Source organism: Papio anubis, chromosome 18 (genome assembly GCF_008728515.1).
Source record: "Papio anubis isolate 15944 chromosome 18, Panubis1.0, whole genome shotgun sequence".
In the NCBI taxonomy this organism is placed as follows: domain Eukaryota; kingdom Metazoa; phylum Chordata; class Mammalia; order Primates; family Cercopithecidae; genus Papio; species Papio anubis.
In genome coordinates this window covers 58,816,819-58,840,289 of record NC_044993.1, presented here as the reverse complement: position 1 = coordinate 58,840,289, position 23,471 = coordinate 58,816,819, and the positions used below count along the sequence as shown (strand labels likewise).

At 46.6% G+C, this 23,471-nt stretch overlaps 1 protein-coding gene across 2 annotated transcripts in view; it reads left to right on the top strand.

Moving 5' to 3' along the window:
• BMERB1 (bMERB domain containing 1) overlaps positions 1–23,471 on the top strand; it is a 167,663-nt gene that overhangs the window by 133,759 nt on the left and 10,433 nt on the right. For both annotated transcript variants that reach the window (XM_003916596.5, XM_017953211.3), the window contains exon 3: positions 13,919–13,992. In XM_003916596.5, the coding sequence (XP_003916645.2) occupies positions 13,919–13,992 (74 nt within the window). The remainder of the gene's footprint in view (positions 1–13,918; positions 13,993–23,471) is intronic.

The following is a 23,471-nucleotide window of genomic DNA, read 5'->3' as shown; positions in this document are numbered from 1 at the left end:
CCTTGGCCTCCCAAAGTGCTGTGATTATAGGCATGAGCCACTGTGCCTGGTCCAAAACATTTTTTAAAAATTACCCCGGGCGTGGTGGCATGCGCCTGTAGTCCCAACTACTTGGGAGGCTGAGGCAAGAGGATTGCGTGAGCCCAGGAGACCAAGGCTTCCGGGAGCTATGATTACATTCCTGTACTCCATCCAGCTTAGGCAAGACACAGAGAGACCTGTCTCAAAAAAAGAAAAAGAAAAGAAGAGAAACCTCTTCAGTCTCTGAATACTTACCAAGGTTCTTTCTGAAGACCAGAGGTCAGCAAACTATTTCTGTAAAGGGCCAAGTACTAAATATCTTAGGCTCTACAGAGTGTATAGCCTCCGTCATAATTACTCACCTCTGCCACTGTTGTAAAAAGCAGCCACAGACAATGCCGAAATGAATGGACGTGACTTTGTTCCAATAGCACGTTATTTACAGACACTGAACTTTAAATTTCACATAATTTTCGTATACCAGAAAATGTTACTCTTTTGATTTTCCCCAACTATTTAAAAATGAAAATTAAACTATTCTTAGTTCGTGAGTTGTACCAAAACAGGCCGTGGGCCGGATTTTGACCGTGGGCTGTAGTTTGCCAGCCCCAGCTAAAGATTGGTGAGGAATCTTCCAGGAATTCCTTGGAGCATCTTAGACAGAAGTTCAAAGGGAGAGTGTGCTCTCTCCTTGGTGTGGAAATACTGATCACCATGTCTTCCAAACTGGGTTTCATGGACACATCTCCATGCCATGCTCTCACTCTAGAACCTAAGATGGCTCCCATGTTAAGGTTCTTTACAACCCAGACACATATGTCCCTGATATGTCCTAATTGGGCAGACTCCTCATTGTCACCTACCCTGGCATACCACACCCATTTCTAATATTTGTCTCAGCTCCCTCCTCTCTCTGAGTGCCTGGAATCTCTTCCTGACCCCTGCAAGTCATGCGCCCCCTGTAAGGTGCACCTCGATTTGAGCAACCTTCTCCCAGACTATCCTGATCTCTGTCTTCATTGAACTCTAGTCACTGTCTGGAGCTTTCACAGTCCCAGCCGAGAGCTTGGGTTCTGAGATCAGACTGCACGGGGTCCAAGTTCCTATCACTTACTCTGTGATGTTGAACAAGTTCTTTATCCTGTCTAAGAGATAATAATAATAGTCCTTACCTCTTAAGAGTTGCTGCAAGAGTTCACTGAGATGATTTGTGTAAAATGCTTAATCCGGAGCCTGACACCAATCATATGAAAGCATTCAATAAGTGCTAGCAATTATACTTCTGTATTGTTTGATGTTTTTATAGTGAGACCATATTTATGTAATAGTTGTATAATTTTTTAAACAGACCAAACTGGGTGTGGTGGTATATGCCTGTGTTCCCAGCTACTTGGGAGACTGAAGCAGGAGAATTCCTTAAGCCCAGGAGTTCAAGTCCAGCCTGGGCAATATAGTAAGACCCTGCCTCTAAAACAAAAAACAAAAAAAAGGACCAAGTATTCTTTTAGGTCTAAAACAAAAGTAACTAAGCAATACTGGTGTTTGTTTATTTGTTTGTTTTGAGACAGGGTCTCACTCTGTCAAGGCAGACAGCTGGTCACCCACATCAAGAAAATTGACTATTTTTAAAAGTCAATCCTTGCCTCCCAGGTTGGAGTAGAGCGGCGTGATCATGGCTCACCCAGGAGCTCAACCTCCTGGGCTCAAGTGATCCTCCCACCTCAGCCTCCCTGGTAGCTGGAACCATAGGCACACGCCACCAGGCATAGCTAACTTTTTTATTGTGTAGACACAGGGTCTCGCTATGTTCCCTAGGCTGATCTCAAACTCCTGGGCTCTGTCGATCTTCCCATCTCATCCTCAAAGTGCTGGGATTACAGGCATGAGCCACTGTGCCTGTCCATAATTTTTTTATATGATACATACACAAAAGAACAGTATTAGTAGCTGTTATTGTAAGAAAAATCAAAACTAAGTCTAGAAAGCCCTTGGAAAAGAGAAGAATAAACTGCGCTTGAGGAAGTTGACATTTGTTTGGGAACAGAGTGGGAACAAGGGTCTTGAAGAAGGTGACATTTGTTTGGGAACGAGTATCTGATTGCCATCAAAGGAGAGGCCAGTGTGACAGGTGGATGTTAATCCACAGACCATTAAAACAGCCACGGAGAGAAAACAGGCATATTGACCTTCCAGGGTGCAACATGAGGGCATTCCCTTCCTATGGATGTCACCCAAGCCCGCTGGAAGGCACCTCTCTGGTCCTTGGTCCCCAGCAAGATGCTGAGAAATGGCTGAGGCCAGGGGCTCCCTGGAGACTTCTCAACACTTACCCTTCCCCAGGGATAGTGTGTAAGTTCGTGAATCCCACGAAAGCTGAACCAGTGTACATGTTTATCATCTTGGAACCATTTGATTTGAGGAGATTGAAATAGCACGTGCTGGCTGGGTGTGGTGGTTCATGCCTGTAATCCCAGCACTTTGGGCAGCTGAGGTGGGTGGATCACCTGAGGTCAGGAGTTCGAGACCAGCCTGGCCAACATAGTGAAATCCCATCTCTACCAAAATACAAAAATGTGCTGGGCTTGGTGGCATGTGCCTGTTATCCCAGTTAGTTGGGAGGCTGAGGCAGGAGAATTGCTTGAACCTGGGAGGTGGAGGTTGCAGTGAGCCGAGATCCCACCATTGCACTCCAGCCTAGGTGAAAAGAGTGAAACTCCATCTCAAAAAAGAAAAGAAAAGAGAAGACAAGGCAAGACAGGGAAAGGGAGGGGAGGGGAGGGGAGGAAAGGGGAGTAGAGAAATAGCATGTGATGGTGAGATACACGTTTTGCACAGAAATGTTGGCTAGGAGAGTCCAGGAGCGTCTCTGTGAGCTGACTTCTTACCTAGGGTGGAGGGGTGGATGGAAGTAGCTGTTCCTACACACCCACGCTGCCTGTGCAAAACAGCACCACACACACAAGCCTGTTTAATTCTCATACAACCCCAGGACAAAGGTGTAATCCCTTTTCCACAGTGACAGCACTGAGGCTGAGAGCAGTAAAGGAGGTCGTAGCCAGTCAATGGGGGTACTGAGATCTACAATGAGATCTGGCTGGGTCTAAAGCAGGTTGCATCCTCTCTGTGCTCACAGAATGGGGCTCGAGGGCTCATCTAAATCCCTCATTGTTTGTTTATTTATTTATTTATTGAGACAGAGTCTCGCTCTGTTGCCAGACTGGAGTGCAGTGGTGCAATCTCGGCTCACTGCAACCTCTGCCTCCCAGGTTCAAGCGATTCTCCTGCCTCAGCTTCCCGAGTAGCTGGAACTACAAGCACGTGCCACCAAGCCCAGCTAATTTTTGTATTTTTAGTAGAGACGGGGTTTCACCATATTGGCCAGGATGGTCTCGATTTCTTACCTCGTGATCCGCCCTCCTCAGCCTCCCAAAGTGCTGGGATTACGGGCGTGAGCCACCGCGCCCGGCCTAGACATTACTTCTTTTTCTCACCTGTCTTAAGATGCCCACAGCCTCCGTAACTTATTTTTAAAAGGAGACAATAAAGACTATTTTTAAAAGTCAATCCTTGCCTCTGGAAACCTGCCTCTGCTTTTGTCGTCGTCTCTGCTGGGTTTCCATTAGGCTGCAACTCAAGCTGATGCCTCCGTTTCGTGTCATTTTCACAAAAGTTTGATAAAGCAGCCGCTCTGTCATTCCAGCAGGGCCTGATCACCTCTCCCCACCCAACGCTGATAAAAAATGACCCACTTTCCCCTATCGTCCCAGCGTGAAAGGCCAAGATGCTGAATGACACGGGTTGGCTTTCTTTTCCTTCTGAACGTTAATCAGGTTACTGAAGATAACATCTGTCTTTGGAGCGCTCAGGCAGCAGCAGAGTTTGATTTCCAGGTTCAGCCCTAATGGTGCAGAGACCTGGACTAATGTGGCTTATTCACAGTTCCAGCTATGCTTTTAAAGCACTTTGCATGAACTATTCACCTGTCTTTTGAACAATATGATTTAATGGCATTGGAAAATCATCACGATGTCATGCTTGCAATGAGCGGGACAGCTGTAGGTATGTCTTGATCCAATACGCATTAAAAATGCAGCTATCCACACACATGTATCCGTGAAAATGTCTTCAGCTCCAAGGAACAGAGCATTCGATGACTAGTGTCTTAAATCTTGGGTGACCAGCTGTCTGTTTGCCCGGGACTGAGAGGTTTCCAAGGATCTGGAAATTGCAGTGCAGAAACTGGGACAGCCCCAGGCAAACCAAGTCAGTTGTTCACACTACTTAAGTCATAAGGACATTTAATATTTACTTGAGGCTGGGTGCGGTGGCTCACACCTGTAATCCCAGCACTTTGGGAGGTTGAGGTGGGTGGATCACAAGGTCAGGAGTTCAAGACCAGCCTGGCCAAGATGGTGAAACCCCGTCTCTCCTGAAAATACAAAAATTAGTCGGGCATGGTGGATGCCTGTAATCCCAGCTACTTGGGAGGCTGAGGCAGAGAATTGCTTGAACCCATGAGGCAGAGGTTGTAGTGAGCCGAGATCATGCCACTGCACTCCAGCCTGGGCGATAGAGCTAGACTCCGTCTCAAAAAAAAAAAAAAAAAATTGACTTGATATGCAATCCAGATGCAGGTGGCCCGAGGGTCAATGGGGTGGCCCCAGGATGCTATCAAGGGTTTGCTCTCCTCCCCTCTGCCATAGATAGCGAATCTGTCCCGTTCTGCCCATGCATAGTAAGCCAATCGCTGTTATGATGGATCTGGCAAAAGAAAAGAATTTATTCACACCAATGCAGCCAAGCAAGGAGGCAGGAGAAAAGGTCTCATACTTGCCTCCCTGAAGATGGAATTTAGGGATCTTTATAGAATAAAGGAGCAGGGTGTTCTAAAGTGTGGGGAAAGGTGACTGGAGGCAAGGGGAAGTGAGGTCATTGGCAATCTGTACATACATAGCCAAGCTCCTGGCTCTTCATAGGATACATGTTTAGAAAATGGCAGCATTACCATGATCCCAGGGAGTTTTTGGGCCCTCTGACATCAAAAGGTCACTTCTCCAGCATTTGCACAGGTTCAGTTGAAGGGTCATTGATCTCAACGGGTTCGAACTGGACAAGAGCTGCCCCCATAGTCCTGAAAAACAACTTTAAGCAACCATTACCATAGTCACATATGTGTCATAGTGACATACATGTGACATATGACATACTGTACCATAATGACATATAGTGACATATATAAGGAAGCCAGTAGGGGGGGTTAGGTATATATCGTTTGGCTGCTTGACTTTTAGCTATGTAAGTTTTAAGATCAGCTAGAAGTAAGTGGTTAAAAGCAAGCAAGGCAAGCTAAGTTTGGTGGGCTTAATCAGGTTAGCATTCGATTTCACCATCCTCACGTGAGTGGCTGTAGGAGCTTAGGACCAGGACGGGGGAGAACCCAAGGCCCTAATTATCCTCCCCAGAAGCCTGCCCAAGCAGACTTTCTCTTAAGGGCTTTCTCTAAGCCCACCAAACTTAACTTGCCTTGCTTGCTTTTAACCACTTACTTCCAGCTGGTCTTAAAACTTATATAGCTAAAAGTCAAGCAGCCAAACGATGTGTAACTAAACCCCCCAGTAGCTTCCTTATATATGTCACTATATGTCTTTATGGTACATATATGTCACTATGACAGATATGTGACTATGGTAATGGTTGCTTAAAGTTGTGCTCTTATATTTCACTGGCCCAGAGTAGATGTCATAGCTACCTCTAGTTGCAAGAGAGCCTGGAAAAGTGCGTGTCTGGCCAAAGCAAATGGGATTCTGTGGCTGGCTTCCATCAAGCTGGGCAGGTTGCCTCCTGGACAAATCAGAGCTCTAGGAGAAAGGGGGAGGGGAAGGTCTGCAACGGATCCTGCCAGCTGCAACTCATATAGCCACATGGAGAGGAGACACCACGGTGAAATTGTCAAGAGCAGGAGCTAGGGCTGAATCTAGAAGACCACTTACCAGTACAGAACATTGGGTGTGGTGCTTAACCTCCATATACTCATCTGGAAAATGGAGCTCAAAACAATGTTTCTCTTCCCGGACTGCTGTGAGGGTCTAGACGAGTTTATGCACAGAAAGTGCTGAGCATTTGCACAGTAAAGGCTCCGTAAATGCTGACTTCTTGTTTGCCTTAATGGCAGAACCCATCCTTCCATATTCCAGAAAAAGATTTGATTTTTAGTTACGTGAATGGACACCTAACCCTGATGGACAGCTTGGGGTGAGGGGACAAGCTACTTTCTTGGGAGGATGTTCAAAGGACCATGAAGCTTTTGGTTTTGCCAACTAGGGTTTATAAGTTGAAGAACAGAGCTGAATGATTTAGGACAGGGGTGTCCAATCTTTTGTCTTCCCTGGGCCACATTGGAAGAATTGTCTTGGGCCACACATAAAATACACTTACAGTAACAATAGCTGATGAGCTTTAAAAAAATCACACAAAACAATCTCATGTTTTAAGAAAGTTTACAAATTTGTGTTGGGTCGCCTTCAGAAGCCATCCTGGGTCAGATTTGGACAAGCTTGATTTAGGGCCTGATGGTCCTCCTTTGGTGGGAGGTGTGTGGAGGAGGTAGAGAGAGAAAGAGAGAGAGAAGAGATGAGGCATGAGGAAAACAGAGCTATCTCATAGGGACATTGATGAAGTCCTGCAACGTGACTCCCGTGAGCAGTTCTGTAGAATTCCACCTCGCTTGTCAATGTTTGTGGGCTTGGATCTCTTGGGAGGATCCAATCACATGCTAAGAGCAGCCTAGAGATGGACAGAGGGCCAGGGAAAAGGCCCCCAGGGCAAGCCCGCCACCCTTAGGTTACATGGAGGAAAAAGACAGCTGTGAAATACACCAGAACCCCCAGAGTAGAAGTGGCCTCTGCTACGTGTAGGTCGAGGTTTTGCATACGTTTAGCTTCCTTCTTTGTACTTGTTTGTATTTTCCAAAATTTCTACAATAATTAGGGATCCACTCTACAATCAGGTAAAAATGCCATTTACAAACTTTTATTGGTCAGGCACAGTGGCTCATGCCCGTAATCCCAGCACTTTGGGAGGGTGAGGTGGGTGGATCACTTGAGCCCAGGCGTTTGAGACCAGTCTGGGCAACGTGGCAAAACCCCATCTCTGGCCGGGCGCGGTGGCTCAAGCCTGTAATCCCAGCACTTTGGGAGGCCGAGACGGGCGGATCACGAGGTCAGGAGATCGAGACCATCCTGGCTAACACGGTGAAACCCCGTCTCTACTAAAAATACAAGAAAATTAGCCGGGCGAGGTGGCGGGCGCCTGTAGTCCCAGCTACTCAGGAGGCTGAGGCAGGAGAATGGCGTGAACCCGGGGGGCGGAGCTTGCAGTGAGCCGAGATCGCGCCACTGCACTCCAGCCTGGGGCACAGAGCAAAGACTCCGTCTCAAAAAAAAACAAAACAAAACAAAACAAAACCCCATCTCTACCAAAAATACAAAACATTATCCGGGCGTAGTGGCGCCTCCCTGTAGTCCGAGCTACTCTGGAGGCTGAGGAGGGAGGATGGCTTGAGCCTAGGAGGCAGAGATTGCAGTGAGCTGAGATTGTGCCACTGTACTCCAGCATGGGTGACAGAGTCAGACTCCATCTCAAAATAAAATAAAGTAAAATAAATAAAAACTTTTACAAAGAAGAGTGTAAGCACTGAAAGTTATTTTTAAAAAGGTTTTACATGTTAGCGCCATTCCTCAGAAATAGTGCTGCTTCTACATCATTTTCTCTTTTCCTTTTTCTCTGCTTTTTTTTTTTTTTGAGATGGAGTCAGGCTGAAGTGCAGTGGTACAATCTTGGCTCACTGCAACCTCTGCCTCCCAGGTTCAAGTATTCTCCTGCCTCAGCCTCCTGAGTAGCTGGGATTACAGGCGCCCACTACCAACCACGCCCAGCTAGTTTTTGTATTTTTAGTAGAGACAGGATTTCACCAAGTTGGCCAGGATGGTCTTGATCTCTTGACCTTGTGACCTGGCCGCCTCGGCCTCCCAAAGTACTGGGATTATAGGCATGTGAGCCACCGCACCTGGTCTTTTTTTTTTTTTTAGATGAAGTCTCACTCTGTTGCCCAGGCTGGAGTGCAGTGGCATGATCTTGGCTCACTGCAACCTCTGCCTCCCGGGTTCAAGCAATTCTCCTGCCTTAGCCTCCTGAGAACTGGGGATTACAGGCGTGCACCACCACGCCTGGCTAATTTTTATATTTTTAGTAGAGAAAGGGTTTCACCATGTTGGCCAGTTTGGTCTTGAACTCCTGACTTCAAGTGATCCTTCCACCTTGGCCTCCCAAAGTGCTGGGATTATAGGTGTGAGCCACTGCACCCAGCCATTCTCTGCTTCTTTCTCACAGCTAATGATAATAATAGTAAAGGCCAAGGGTGGTGCCTCATGCCTATAATCCCAGTGCTTTGGGAGGCTGAGGTGGGAGGATCGCTTGAGGCTAGGAGTTCAAGACCATCTTGGCCAATATAGCAAGATTCTGTCTCTACAAAAAATTTAAAAATTAGCTGAGTATAGGGGCATATGCCTGAAGTTCTAGCTACTTGGAAGGCTGAGGCAGGCAAATCCTTTGAGCCCTGGAGTTTGAAGCTGCAGGGAGCTATGATTGTGCTGCTGAACTCTAGCCTGGGTGATAGAGCCAGACCCTATCCCTAAACAACATAATAATAGTAGATAGCATTTATTTGGGCATTTGACTGTGTAGGTCCCAGGCACTGTGCTTAATGCTTGACGTGCGTAATAATCCCAGCAAATAGTACTGCCATCATTCCTATTTAAAACATGATGGCCAGGTGCGATAGCTCACACCTGTCATCCCAGCACTTTGGGAGGCTGAGGCAGGTGGATCACCTGCGGTCAGGAGTTCGAGACCAGCCTGACCAACATGGTGAAATCCTGTCCAAAAACCAAAAAAATAAATTAGCTAGGCCTGGTGGTGCATGCCTGTAATCTCAGCTACTTGGAAGGCTTAGGCAGGAGAATCACTTGAACCCGGGAGGCAGAGGTTGCAATGAGCCAAGATTGTGCCATTGCACTCCAGCCTGGGCAACAAGAGCAAAACTCTGTTAAAAAAAAAAATAAAGAAATAAATAATTTAAAATGAGTTAGGTAAGTGAGGCAGAGAAGGAAGTCACTGCACCGTGGCCCCTTCGAGCCAAAGTTGTTTGGTGCCAAAACTCTGACTCCTAATCACTACCTGTCTCTCCTTTTGTCCTTTCTCCATCTTCTCTCTTACCTCTCAAAAATTATCAATAATTTGATAATTCTGTGGTTAGAATCCAAGATTCCTCAACTTCAGTGTGATTGACGTGGTGGCTGGCTCGCTGTCTGTTGTGGGAGCTGTTCTGTCCACAGTAGGATGTTTAGCAGTGTCCCTGGTCTCTACCCACTAGATGCCAGTAGCAGTCACACCCCTCCCCAACACACACTCAATTATAATAACCAAATATGTCTCCAGGCATTGCCAAATGTTCCTGGGGACCAAGATTGCCCTGATGTAGCCTGATCTCTGCAAAAGCATCCGGAGTCCCTCCAGTTGAATGATCACTGATAGAAACCCACAGGAACAGTCTGTGCCCTCCCGGCAAGTCCACACTCATTCAAGGCAGCTGTCACCTGCTAGGACATTCCAGAGCAGGGCTTGAAAAATGCTTGGCGTGCCTCTGGCAACAAGAGATGCAGGCTGAAGCAAGGCATTCCTGGCTCTTGTCCTGAAACTAGGATGCTGAGATTAGAATGGACAGCATGAGTTATTCTTGAGTGGCAAAAGGCAAGGGGTCCTGCTGTGGTTTGTATGTTTGTCTTCTCCAAATCTCATGTTGAAATTAGTCTATTCTTGCATTTCTGTAAAGAACTACCTGAGGCCAGATGCGGTGGCTCACGCCTGTAATCCCAGCACTTTGGGAGGCTGAAGTGGGCGGATTGCTTGACCCAAGGAGTTGGCAACCAGCTTGGACAATATGGTGTAACTTTATCTCTATTTTAAGGAAAAAAAATTTTAAACTACCTGAGATCGGGTAATTTATACAGAAAAGAAGTTTAATTGACTTGCAGTTCCACTGGCTGTACAGGAAGCGTGGCTGGGGAAGTCTCAGGAAACTTACAATCACGGTGGAAGGCGAAGGGAAAGCAGGGAAGTCTTACACGGCTGGAGGAGGAAGAGAGCAAAGCGGGAGGTGCCACACACACTTAAACAACCAGATCTCGTGAGAACTCACTATCACAAGAACAGCAAGGGAGATATCCGTCCCCATGATCCAATCACCTCCCCCCAGGCCCCTCCTCCAACACTGGGGATTACGATTCGACATGAGATTTGGGCGGGGACACAGATCTAAACTCTATCATAGGGGCCAGTGGGAGGTGTTTGGGTCACGGGGCGGATCCCCCATAAACAGATTAAGCTCTCCCTGGGAGGTGGGAGTGAGTGAGTTCTTGCTCTTTTAGATCCTTGACAGCTGGTTGTCAAAAAAAGCCTGGCACCTCCCGCTCTCTCTTGCTTCCCGTCTTGCCCGGTGACCTCTGCACACATGAGCTCCCTTTCACCTTCTATGAATGTAGCCAGCCTGAGGCCCACGCCAGATGTCCCATCTTCCAGCCAGCAGATTTGTGAGCCAAATAAACCTCTTGTCTTTGTAAGGTACTCAGCCACAGGCATTCCTTGATAGCAACACTCAACAGACTAAGACAGGGCCCCATGCTGGTCTACAGATGGCACTGCCGAAAGGAGTCAGCAGCCCCAGCCCTTGATGGAGACGCTGAGGAATGAGGCAGAAAGATCAGTGGACTCAGACTCTGAAAGGTCGATTTCTAGTTCTGGTCCTGCCCCTATGAGCTGTGTGTATTCAGTTGAGCCTCTTTACCTGTTTCCGCATGAGTAAAATGAAAATATGATTTCTGTCCTCTGGCTTTTCCTAGGATAGTTGTCAGGAGCAAAGTAAGATATTGGCTCCAAGCTGACCCACTACATCCCTTACCTGCTTCAGTCTTCTTGGTAACATCTGAAATATTGTATTTGTGTTTAGCTTCTGTCTCTGCTAGCAAAATGTCATCTTCGTGAGGGCTTGGTCTTCTTTGCTGCTGCAAGCCTCAGAGATGACAACAGTGCCCAACACAGTAGATGTTCAATAAAGATGTGCAGGCTAGGTGCAGTGGCTCACGCCTGTAATCCCAGCACTTTGGAAAGCCAAGACAGGAGGATCACTTGAGGCCAAGAGTTCAAGACCAACCCGGTGAACAGCAAGACTCCATCTCTATGAAGTTTAAAAATTAAAAAAAGAATGAGCTGGGCATGGTGGCTGCACAGCTGTAGTGCCAGCTACTTCAGAGGCTGAGGTGGGAAGATCACTTGAGTCCAGGAGTTCAGGGCTGCAATGAGCTATGATTGTGCCTTGGGCGATAGAACAGGACCCTGTCTCAAAAAAAATACAAAACAACAAGAACAACAAAGACAGAGACATGCAGAGTGAATGTGAACCTATATATCACGCGCTTTGAAGATACATCTCCACAGCTATGGAAATCTCAAGCCCTTTGTACACAGTGGTTCCACTTCTAAGAATCTAAACCCCAAATAATCCAGCATGGAGAAAAAGCCTTAGAGGAATTGATGTTCATCCTACAGTGGCCAAAATTGCTCAAACCTGAAAAGCCAGCCTTAGTAATCAAGAGGAGGGCGTAATTAGCACAATCCCGATGAATCTCATTTGTGAAATTGCAGACAGCCATTACAAATATTGTAATTGCAAGACGAGTTCATTTTTGTAGCGCACACACAAAACCATAATGTGTAATGCAAAACTATAATGTGTAGTGTAAAACTGGGTTGCAAAAGCAACCCAAATACTGAGATGACAGGAGCCAGCACCCACTGTCCTCCCCACCGCCACACTGTTGGGAATGTCATGCCCAGTCTCTCTGGAGGGCAATTTGGAAATTCCTACTACAATGTAAATGTTCATGTCACTAGACCCAGCAATTGCATTTCAGGAATCTATCCTAGAAATGTATTAGGAAACAACTCAGATGTCTATGAATAGGGGAATAGTTAAATAAATTATAGTTAAATAGATCACTGTATTATCAGTCGAGTGCAGTGGCTCATGCCTGTAATCCCAGTTACTCTGGAGGCTGAAGCCAGAGAATCACTTGAACCTAGGAGGCGGAGGTTGCGGTGAGCCAAGATCGCACCACTGCACTCCAGCCTTCGTGATACAGTGAGACTGTGTCTAAAAAAAATAAAATAAAGATAAATTTTAAAAATAAAAGACATCACTGTATATCAACATAATGGTGTACTATGCAGCTACTAAAAATGTGGAAATTTGCATATACCGATAAGGAAAGATGCTCAAGACTATTAAAGATTATTAAATTGAACGAAGCAAATTGCAAAAAAATTTTTGTACAATAACAATGGTGTCATATATGATATTATAAACATATGCATTTTTTTTAAATCTGGAGGAGTTTGGATGCAGTGGCTCATACCTATATCCCAGCATTTTGAGAGGCTGAGGTGGAAGGATTGCTTGAAGCCAGGAATCCAAGACCAGCCTGGGCAACATAGCTAGGTCCCTGTCTCTACAAAAAAACTGTTTAGAAATTAGCCTGTAGTCCCAGCTACTTGGCATGGGGCTGGGGTTGGGAGGGGTTGTGCAGAGGTAGAAGGACCCCTTGAGCCCAGGAGTTCAAGTTTGCAGTAAGCTGTGATCACGCCACTACACTCCATCCTGGGCAACATAGTGACACTCTATCTCCAAAAAAAAAAAAAAATTTAAACATTTGCAGACTAAAAATAATGTTTTGGTTTTTTTTTGTTTTTATTTTTTGAGACGGAGTCTTGCTCTTTGCCCAGGCTGGAGTGCAGTGGCGCGATCTCGGCTCACTGCAAGCTCTGCCTCCTGGGTTCACGCCATTCTCCCGCCTCGGCCTCCCAAGTAGCTGGGACTACAGGCGCCCACCACCACACCCGGCTAATTCGTTTTGTATTTTTAGTAGAGACGGGGTTTCACCGTGTTAGCCAGGATGGTCTCGATCTCCTGACCTCGTGATCTGCCCGTCTCAGCCTCCCAAAGTGCTGGGATTATAGGCGTGAGAAAAACAATGTTTTTCAAAATCCAGAGGAATACATACTAAACTGTTGACAATGATTCTCTCTGAAGGACAGAGGGAGACTTTCCTCTATGTTGTCAATTTCTGTAATGTTTAAAAAATGTAAACATTAGCTGAAAAACAAAACTGAATATGCCACATGAACCCACTCATATAAGCAAACCAAAGCCAGGCACATGAAGACTGGAAGGAGCTCTATTGAGGTGTTATTAACAATGACTGATGACCAGGCACGGTGGCTCATGCCTGTAATCCCAGCACTTTGGGAGGCGGAGGTGGGCAGATCACTTGGGGCCAGGAGTTCAAGACCAGCCTGGCCAACATGCTGAAACCCCGTTTCTACTAAAAATACTACTAAAAATACAAAAAAAAATTAGCTGGGCATGGTGGCAGGCACCTATAATCCTAGCTACTTGGGAGGCTGAGGCAGGAGAATCGTTTGAACCTGGAAGGCAGAGGTTGCGGTGAGCCGAGATCATGCCACTGCATTCCAGCCTGGGCAACAGAGCAAGACTCTGTCTGAAACAAACAAACAAACAAAAAACAATGATTGATCATTTCCAGGTGGTGGGAAAATTGAACAGTGTTTGGCTTTTTCCTTTTGAGGGAAAACCTCTACAATGAGCATGTATGGCCTCTTCAAAAGATAACCCACCTTTATCAGCTTCTTTGTGTTAAGTGGGTGATGCTCAGGGTGTGATGCTCTGCTGATGTAACCTGCTGTTGGTGGTGTCCTGTTTCCCCAGGATGGATGACATCCAGCTCTGCAAGGACATCATGGACTTGAAGCAGGAGCTGCAGAACTTGGTCGCCATCCCAGGTAACCATTTGCAACTTCACCTTGTGCTAAGCAGATGCTGGGGGGCCCCCAACCTGGCCCATCTGTACCCTTGGGTCTGGAAGACAGAGTCTCATTCTTGCAATGCAGTGCTCCCTGACTGCATGTGTCAAACACGACTTCGAGTCAGGCAAACCTGGGTTCAAGTCCTAGTGAATTCTGGTCACCTTCTTGTCCTTGGGCAAGTCACTGTACTTCTCTGAGACTCAATTTCTCCTCCTCTGAATATTGGGTAGTAAGAAGACCTAATTCATTGACTGTCAATATCATAAAGAGGCCGGACACGGTGGCTCATGCCTCTAATCCCAGCACTTTGGGAGGCTGAGGTGGGTGGCTCACTTAATGTCAGGAGTTTCAGGCCAGCCTGGCCAACACGGCAAAACCCCATCTCTACTAAAAATACAAAAATTAGCTGGGTGTGGTGGCGGGCACCTCTAATCCCAGCTAGCCGGGAGGCTGAGGCCAGAGAATCACTTGAACTCGGGAGGCGGAGGTTGCAGTGAGCTGAGATTGTGCCACTGCACTCCAGCGTGGGCAACACAGTGAGACACTGTTTCAAAAAACATATAATTAAATTAAATTAAATATCATAAAAATTAATGAGATGATGCAAACTAAGTGCTTAGCTTGATGTTTGGCCTTGAGAGTCCAGTAAATATTAGCAATTATGATCATTATGATCCTACTTGGGAACAGATGAAGTGGGTACAAACTCGAACTTTGAAGTCACCCCAAATTTGGTAGTTATTAATGCCTGACTTATTTGGCGTCTTCTCCAAAGAATTTTCCCTTGCCCATCAGGCTGGGTCAGTTGCCCTCTGTAGGGCTTATCCTCATCAGAAGACTAGTCCCAGGCTGGGTGCGGTGGCTCATGCCTGTAATCCCAGCACTTTGGGAGGCCAAGGCGGGCAGATCACTTGAGGTCAGGAGTTTGAGAATAGCCTGACAAACATGGTGAAACCCCACCTCTACTGAACACATGAAAATTAGCCAGGGGTGGTGGCAGGTGCCTGTAATTCCAGCTACTCAGGAGGTTGAGGTGGGAGAATTGCTTGAACCCAGGAGGTGGAGGTTGCAGTGAGGTGAGATCACACCACTGCATTCAGCCTGGGTGACAGAGCAAGACTCCGACTCAAAAAAGAAAGAAAGAAATACCTAAGTAATTTATAAAGAAAATAAGTTTAGTTGGCTCACAGTTCTGCAGGCTGTACCAGAAGCACGATGCTGGTGTCTGCTCAGCTGCTGGAAGGCCTCAGGAAACTTATAATCATGGCTGAAGACAAGGGAGCAGACACGTCACGTGCCCAGAGCAGGAGCAAGAGAGTGAGGGGGGAGGTGCCACACAGTTTTAAATGACCAAATCTCATGAGAACTCACTCGCTATCGCGAGGACAGTACCAAGGAGGATGGTGCTAAACCATCATGAGAAACCTCCATCATGATCCAATCACCTCTCATCAGGCCACGCCTCCAACACTGGGGATTACATTTCAATATGAGATTTGGGTGGAGACACACATCCAAACTATATCAGAAAGGGTGCTGCTGATTGGTTGGGGATGCAATCATAGGGGTGTGAAAATGGTTCTCAAGGGTGCTAAGTCCACTTCTGGGTGGCAGGTCCAGGTGAATGATGAATGAATCATCATTCATCAGAAATGCAAAACCTAAAAAGATATCTCAAAAGGCTGATCTTAGGTTCTGCAATTGTGATGTTATCTGCAGGAGTAATTGGGGAAGTTGCGAACCTTGTGACCTCTGGAATAATGGCTGTAGTCATTTATGTCTACCCCTTAGCGGAATTCAACCTCCTCCCATCTTTCTAACATGGGGGCCTTTTATTAGCTTTAAAAAGGCAGTTTAGTTGAGGGGAAGGGTTATAATCATTTAAACTATAAACTAAATGTCTCCCAAAGCCAGCGCGGCCTAAACCTGGGAATGATTAAGGGCAGTTTGAAGGTTAAAGGTTAAAGGCAAGATGGGGGTTGATTAGATCAGATCCCCTTCACTGTCCTAATTTTCTCACTGTTTTCATTTTTGCAAAGGCATTTTCAAACAGGCCAGATAAGCACCCACCATTGCCCTTGACTTGAATGTTTTTGCCATCCTGTCAGTTCAATAAGTATGTCCCAAGAGGCCGTTCTGCAGGAAGCCCCGAACCTAGGTGCCGGACATGCAGTGATGAACAGAGAACGGTTCTCCACTCTCAAGGAGCCCCCAAGTTAGTAGAAAGAGACCGGGCCCAGCTCACAGTGGGTGCCCATAAGTGGCAGTTATTCCTGAGCTACAAGTTTAGCATGAAGAGCCTTAGAGAAGCGTTTCCCAACCTTCAACTATTGACATTTGGGGTTGCCAAATGTCAATATCTTCCTTTGGGGTTGATCATTTTTTGTTGGGGGTACAGGGCTCTGTGTGGTGTCTTGTGGGATGTTGAGTTTCATCCCTGGCCTCTACCCACTGCAGGCCATTAGCACAACCTACCTGCCCACTACCCCGCTTTGGTGATGTTACCAGAAAGCAATCCTGATCTAGACCCCAAAGTTCTTGGACCAAGAGCAAGAAAGAATTTAGGGTGAGTCCGAAAGTGAAAGCAAGTTTATTAAGAAAGCAAAGGAATAAAAGTATGGCTACTTCATAGGCAGAGTGGCAGCTTGGGCTGCTTGATTGATTATACTATAGTTATTTATCATATGCTAAACAAGGGGTGGATGATTCGTGAGTTTTCTGGGAAAGGGGTGGGCAATTCCCAGAACTGAGGGTTCCTCCCCTTTTTAGACCATATACGGTAACTTCCTGATGTTGCCATGGCATTTGTAAACTGTCATGGCGCTGGTGGGAGTGCCTCTTCGCATGCTAATACATTATAATTAGCATGTAATTAGTAGCCAGGAGGACCAGAGGTCACTTTCATGGCTATCTTGGTTTTGGTGGGATTTGGCAGGCTTCTCTACTGATGCTGTTTTGTCAGGAAGGTCTTTGTGACCTGTATCTTGTGCCGGCCTCCTATCTCATCCTGTGACTTAGAATGCCTAACTTCCTGGGCGTGCAGCCCAGTAGGTCTCAGCCTCATTTTACCCAGCCCCTATTCAAGATGGAGTCGCTCTAGTTCAAACCCTTCTGACAGTGACAACCAAAAACGTCTACAGATGTACAAATGTTGCTAAATGTACCCCGAGTTAGGTCAGGGGGGCGTGCAACATTGCCCTGTGAAAGGAAAATAAAGTCCCAGGACCCCAAATTCACTATACCAAAAGGAAGGGTTAAGCTTGGGAACTATGAGTCATACAAAAACCTGCCTTTCTTTTTTTTTTTTTTGAGACGGAGTCTCGCTCTGTCGCCTGGGCTGGAATACAGTGGCGCGATCTCTGCTCACTGCAAACTCTGCCTCCTGAGTTCATGCCATTCTCCTGCCTCAGCCTCCCGAGTAGCTGGGAGCCTGTAGGCGCCCACCACCACGCCCGGCTAATTTTTTGTATTTTTACTAGAGATGGGGTTTCACCGTGTTAGCCAGGATGGTCTCGATATCCTGACCTCGTGATCTGCCCGCCTCGGCCTCCCAAAGTGCTGGGATTACAGACGTGAGCCACCGTGCCCAGCCAAAACTGCCTTTCTTTTTTCCTAAACAGATAGCTGCAAGACAGAAGGCCACCTATCTTCCCCGGGGCCTCCCTCACCCTGTCAATGTAAATTAACAGCCTATCCTCACAGGTAGGGGACAAAGACAAGACTAGAAATCATCGTCCCTCGCCCACCTGGACTCCACGTTTCCTTTATCCTATGTAAAATGCAGATTCACTGAGGGCCAGAGAATGCAATCCGCCGCTTCCTGCCCTCTCTTTCCCCTTTAAATATTGAAGTCCTTAAGATCCTCTGCAGGAAAAAGCACAGGCCAGGGATCCTACTGCTGCCTGTGTCTCTTTTTCCCAGGCGCCTCCTTGACTTTGGGAAAATAAACTTTCAGATTGATTGAGACCTTCTCAGACACTTTCACATAAGGACTACTATTTTAGTCATTAGGGTGCAGCAATCTGGGTTTTAATTCGGCCTTAGCAGGTGGGTGAATTTCGTGAAAGTTCACGACTTAATTTCTCTGAGTCTTGAATTCCTTGTTTGAACAATGAGGCCAATACTACTACCCCCGCATGGTTGTTGTGAATATCCCATAAATAACAAAGGCAAGGTGTAGGAGTGTTCGACACAGTCGTGTTGTAAAGGTAGTGTGCACCATGACAGTAGAACTGAATCCTCTAGCTTTCATGAGCATTACTAGGTGCCCAGAACTGTGCAGGCCCTAAGACTAAATGAGTGAATAAACTCTTCTAATTGAAAGAGAGTGACAGCTAGTGGGTATGGGGTTTCTTTTGGGGGTGATTAAAATGTTCCAAAATGGATTTGGTGATGGTTGCACAACTCTGCAAATACACTTGGAACAGATGAACTGCATGATATGTGAATCATATTGCAATAAAGCTGTTCCCCAAAAAAAGTTAAATGTCAAACGTAAAACAACAAAGGAATGAGAGAAAAGTACCAAAGTCTATTCACCACCCACTAGAAACCCCAATGCAATTGATCTGGCATTGTTGGCTTTGGACTCTGGCATTGTAATAGAACTCAACTAGTGACATGGTTTGGCTGTGTCCCCACCCAAATCTTATCTTGAATTGTAGCTCCCATGATCCCTATGTGTTGTGGGAGGGACCTGGTGGGCGATGACTGAATCATGGGGGTGGTTCCCCCATACTGTTCTCCTGGTAGTGAATAAGTCTCACGAGATCAGACGGTTTTATAAGGGATTTCCCCTTTCACTTGGTTCTCATTTTCTCTTTGCCTGCTGCCATGTAAGATGTGCTTTTTGCTCTTCTGCCATGATTGTGAGGCCTCCCCAGCCACGTGGAACTGTGAGTCCATTAAACCTCTTTTTCTTTATAAATTACTGAGTCTTGGGTATGTTTTTATCAGCAGCGTGAAAATGGACTAATACAACTAGGGTCTACTTACCTGGCACAGTAACACCAGCTATCTCCCCAGATGTTTTGCAGTGGTGAAAAGGAAGAAGTTTATTTGCAAGGCTCCAAGCAAGGAGGACTGGGCAGCTAATGCTCCAAGCCTGACCTCCTCAATGGCTTATAGGTAATGTAATTGTCCAGCAGTTCACCTTGCCCTCTGCCTAGACAAAGCCGATTTATCAAGACTGGGGAATTACAATAAAGTAATTCATGCAGAGCCGGCTGTGAGGGAGACTGGAGTTTTCTTATTACTCAAATCATTCTCCCTGAGCATTCCAGGATCAGAGTTTTTAAAGATGATTGAGTGGATGGTGGTGGGGGGGCAGTGAGTATGGAGTGCTGATTGGTTGGGTCGGAGATGAAATCATAGGGAGCCGAAGCTGTCCTCTTGCACTGAGTCAGTTCCTGGGTGGGGGCCACAAGATCGGATGAGCTAGTTCATCAATCTGGGTGGTGCCTGCTGACCTGTCAAGGGCAGGGTCTGCAAAATATCTCAAGTGCTGATGTTAGGTTTTACAATAGTGGTGTTATCTTCAGGAGTAATTTGGGGAGGGTCAGCATCTTGTAGCCTCCAGCTGCATGACTCCTAAACCATAATTTCTAATCTTGCGGTTAATTTGTTAAGTCCATTTTCACACTGCCGTAAAGAACTGCCCGACACTGGGTATAAAGGAAAGAGGTTTCATTGACTCACAGTTCGGCATGGCTGGGGAAGCCTCAGGAAACTTACAATCAGAGTGGAAAGTGAAGGAGAAGCAAGGCACTTTCTTCACAAGGTGGCAGGAAGGAGAATGAACGCAGGAGGAACTACCCAACCCTTATAAAACCATCAGATCTCATGGGAACTCACTCGCTATCACGAGAACAGCATAGGGAAACTGCCCACGTGATTCAATCATCTCCACCTGGTCTCTCCTTTGACACGTGGGGACTATGGGGATTATAATTCAAGATGAGTTTTGTGTGGGGGCACAAAGCCTAACCATATCACCTACAAATGCAGTCTAGTTCCCAGGCAAGAATGGAGTTTGTTTTGGGAAAGGGCTGTTATCGTCTTTGTTTTAAATGATAAACTAAGTTCCTCCCAAAGTTAGTTCAGCCTATGCCCAGGAATGAACGAAGACAGCTTGGAGGTTAGAAGCAAGATGGAGTTGATTAGGTCAGATCTCTTTCACTGTCTCTGTTATAATTTTGCAATGGCGATTTCAGTGGGTTTTTTTGTTTTTGTTTTTGTTTTTTTGAGATGGAGTCTCGCTCTGTTGCTCAGGCTGGAGTGCAGTGGAGGGATCTTGGCTCACTGCAAGCTATGCCTCCCGGGTTCACGCCATTCTCCTGCCTCAGCCTCCCGAGTAGCTGGGACTACAGGCACCCGCCACCACGCCTGGCTAATGTTTTGTATTTTTCAGTAGAGACAGGGTTTCACAGTGTTAGCCAGGATAGTCTCGATCTCCTGACCTCGTGATCCTCCCACCTCGGCCTCCCAAAGTGCTGGGATGACAGGCGTGAGCCACAGCGCCTGGCTCAGTGGGGTTTTTAAAGGCAGAGATAAATTTCAGTCAAGCAGAAGTTACAGGCAAAATTGTAAAGCAGTACATTGAGATTACACATTGATTTTGGCCTAAAGGGGCTACATACATTGAAGCTGGGGCTCACAGGTCATAGGTAGATTGAAAGATTTTCTAATTTGCAATTGGTTAAGGAAGAGAAGCTTTGTTTAAAATCGGGGGTCAAGGCCAGGCGCAGTGGCTCACGCGTGTAATCCCAGCACCTTGGGAGGCCGAGATGGGCAGACGGCTTGAGGCCAAGAGTTCGAGACCAGCCTGGCCAACATGGCGAGACCCCAGTCTCTACTAAAATCACAAAAATTAGCCAGGCTTGGTGGTGCCTGCGTGTACTTCCAGCTACTCGGGAGGCTGAGGCAGGAGAATTACTTGAATTAGGGAGAGGGAGGTTGCAGTGAGCCAAGACTGTGCCACTGCACTCTAGCCTGGGTGACAGAGCAAGACTGTGCCTCAAATAAATAAATAAATAATAAAAATAGTAAAAATCGGGGATCAGCAGAAAATAATGTCAGCTCTGGCCTGTGCGTGTGACTCCCTCCAGGCCTCTCTGGAAGACATTTAGAATAAGGAAAGATGGTCAGAATTCAGTCCTTAGTCTTCCCTTATCTGACGTCTATATGCTAGTGGATCCATCTGGTAGGGTCCTGGGTTTCTGAAAAACGATTCAGACACATATGTTAAGATGTTTATCTTTAGTTTCTATAGAGAACAAAACATCTCCAGATTCTAACTTCCTTGGCTATTGTTTTAGGCTACTATCACCTTCTTGCTGATAAGTTGCTTATTGACTTGTCAAGACTAGCTAGGTGCCTAGAATTTCCTTTGAGGGGGACTCAAGATTTTCCTTTATTTTCATGCTTGGGGTTAGGGGGCTCCCACAGGCCCCAAAAGGGAGTCCCTGTATTACTGGGGGGTGTCCGGGTTCTTGGTGTTTTGAACAAAGAATTGGACAAAATGCACAAAAAAAAAAAGCGAGGAAAGAATGAAACAACAAAAACAGAGATTTATTGAAAATGAAAGTACATTCCACAGGGTGGGAGCGTGCCTGAGCACAGGGGCTCCAGAGCCGCATTACAGAATTTTCTGAGGTTTAAATACCCTCTAGAGGTTTTCCATTGGTTACTTGGCATACACCCAATGTAAGTGAAGTAGTGGCTCACAATTAGTCTGACTGGTTGCAGAAAGCTTTTGCAGTAGCTTTCTGCAAGCGGAGATACTTTCAATTTTTCATCTGCCACACAGAAAAGGAGGGGGGTTTGCAAAGGCAGTAGCCTCCAGTCCTTTCATTACTTAGATGTGGAAAATTGGGGTTTTTCTTTTGATTTAGTTCTAGGAAGCTGGCCCTGGGTTCCCTGCCTCCAGACTATTCTCCTGCCTCACCTGCTCCCTCTCAGCATTAGTAATTTTTTTTTTTTTGAGACAGAGTCTTGCTCTGTCACCCAGGCTGGAGGGCAGTGATAAGGTCTCGGCTCACTGCAAATTCCACCTCCTGGGTTCAAGTGATTCTACTGCCTCAACCTCCTGAGTAGCTGGGACTACAAGTGTGCACCACCACCATGCCTGGCTAATTTTTTTTTTTTTTGAGAGGGAGTCTCGCTCTGTCACCCAGGCTGGAGTGCAGTGCCGCAATCTCGGCTCACTGCAAGCTGCGCCTCCCAGGTTCACGCCATTCTCCTGCCTCAGCCTCCCGAGTAGCTGGGACTACAGGCGCCCGCCACCATGCCCGCTATTTATCTTTTTATTTTTGTATTTTTAGTAGAGACAGGGTTTCACCGTGTTAGCCAGGATAGTCTCGCTCTCCTGACCTCGTGATCCGCCTGCCTCGGCCTCCCATAGTGCTGGGATTATAGGTGTGAGCCACTGGGCTTGGCCTCATGCCTGGCTAATTTTTGTATTTTTAGTAGAGACAGTGTTTTGCCATGTTGACTAGGCTGGTCTTGAACTCCTGAGCTCAGGTGATCTGCCCGCCTCACCTTCCCAAAGTGCTGGGATTACAGGCATGAGCCACCGCGCCCGTTGAGCATTGGTAATTTTTAAAGCTTAGCACATGATTGTGATGAGCAGTGAGGGTTAGGAACCACCAGGCCTTTTCCACTCTCATTTCACAGCTCTCCAAGGAATAGGCTGGTTGAACGGTACAGAAACCCATCCAAGTTTATGTAAGCACAAAACAGGCAATTACTGGAAGGAGAGTGGAGTTTCCTGAAGCCCTAGGGCACTGCATTCATTTCCTAGAGCTGCCTAACAAGTTGGTGCAAACTGGATGGTTTAAACAACAGAAATGTGTTCTGTCTCGGTTCTGGATATATGCTCTTTCAGTTCTGGAGGCCAGACATCCAAAATCGAGGTGTCAACAGGGCCATGATCCCTCCTAAGGTTCTAGAGGAGACTCCTTTGCCTCTTCCTAGCTTCTGGTAGTGTTAGTGAAGCAGCGTCGTTGACTGGGGTAAATACCCAAGTTTCGTCGTCTCTCTCCAAGAAGATTAAGGACACGGACACACACGAGGAGTTAGTTTAGGAGTGGAGGTTTAATAGACAAAAGAAAGGGAAAGGAGAACAGCTTTCTCTGTCTCTCCAGTGAGGCCCCTGAATGGGGAATTCCGGCCTGTGGCGGAGTGCATCAAATTTTATAGACAAGCTTGAGGAGGTGGTGTCTGATTTACGTAGGGCCCACAGATTGGCTGGAGCAGGTGTGATATTTACATAGCACGTGGGGAAGGCTGGCCACCCCACCCTAATCTTATTATGCAAATGGACTTTCCACTTGGGCGGCTCCACATTGTCTCCTTACTGTACACGTGCCTGGCAAAGAGAAGGGAGCATGGAGCCGCCATTTTGAATGTACCTAGACCAGGTAGCCTTTTCGTATGGGCACAGCCGCCAGCATTCA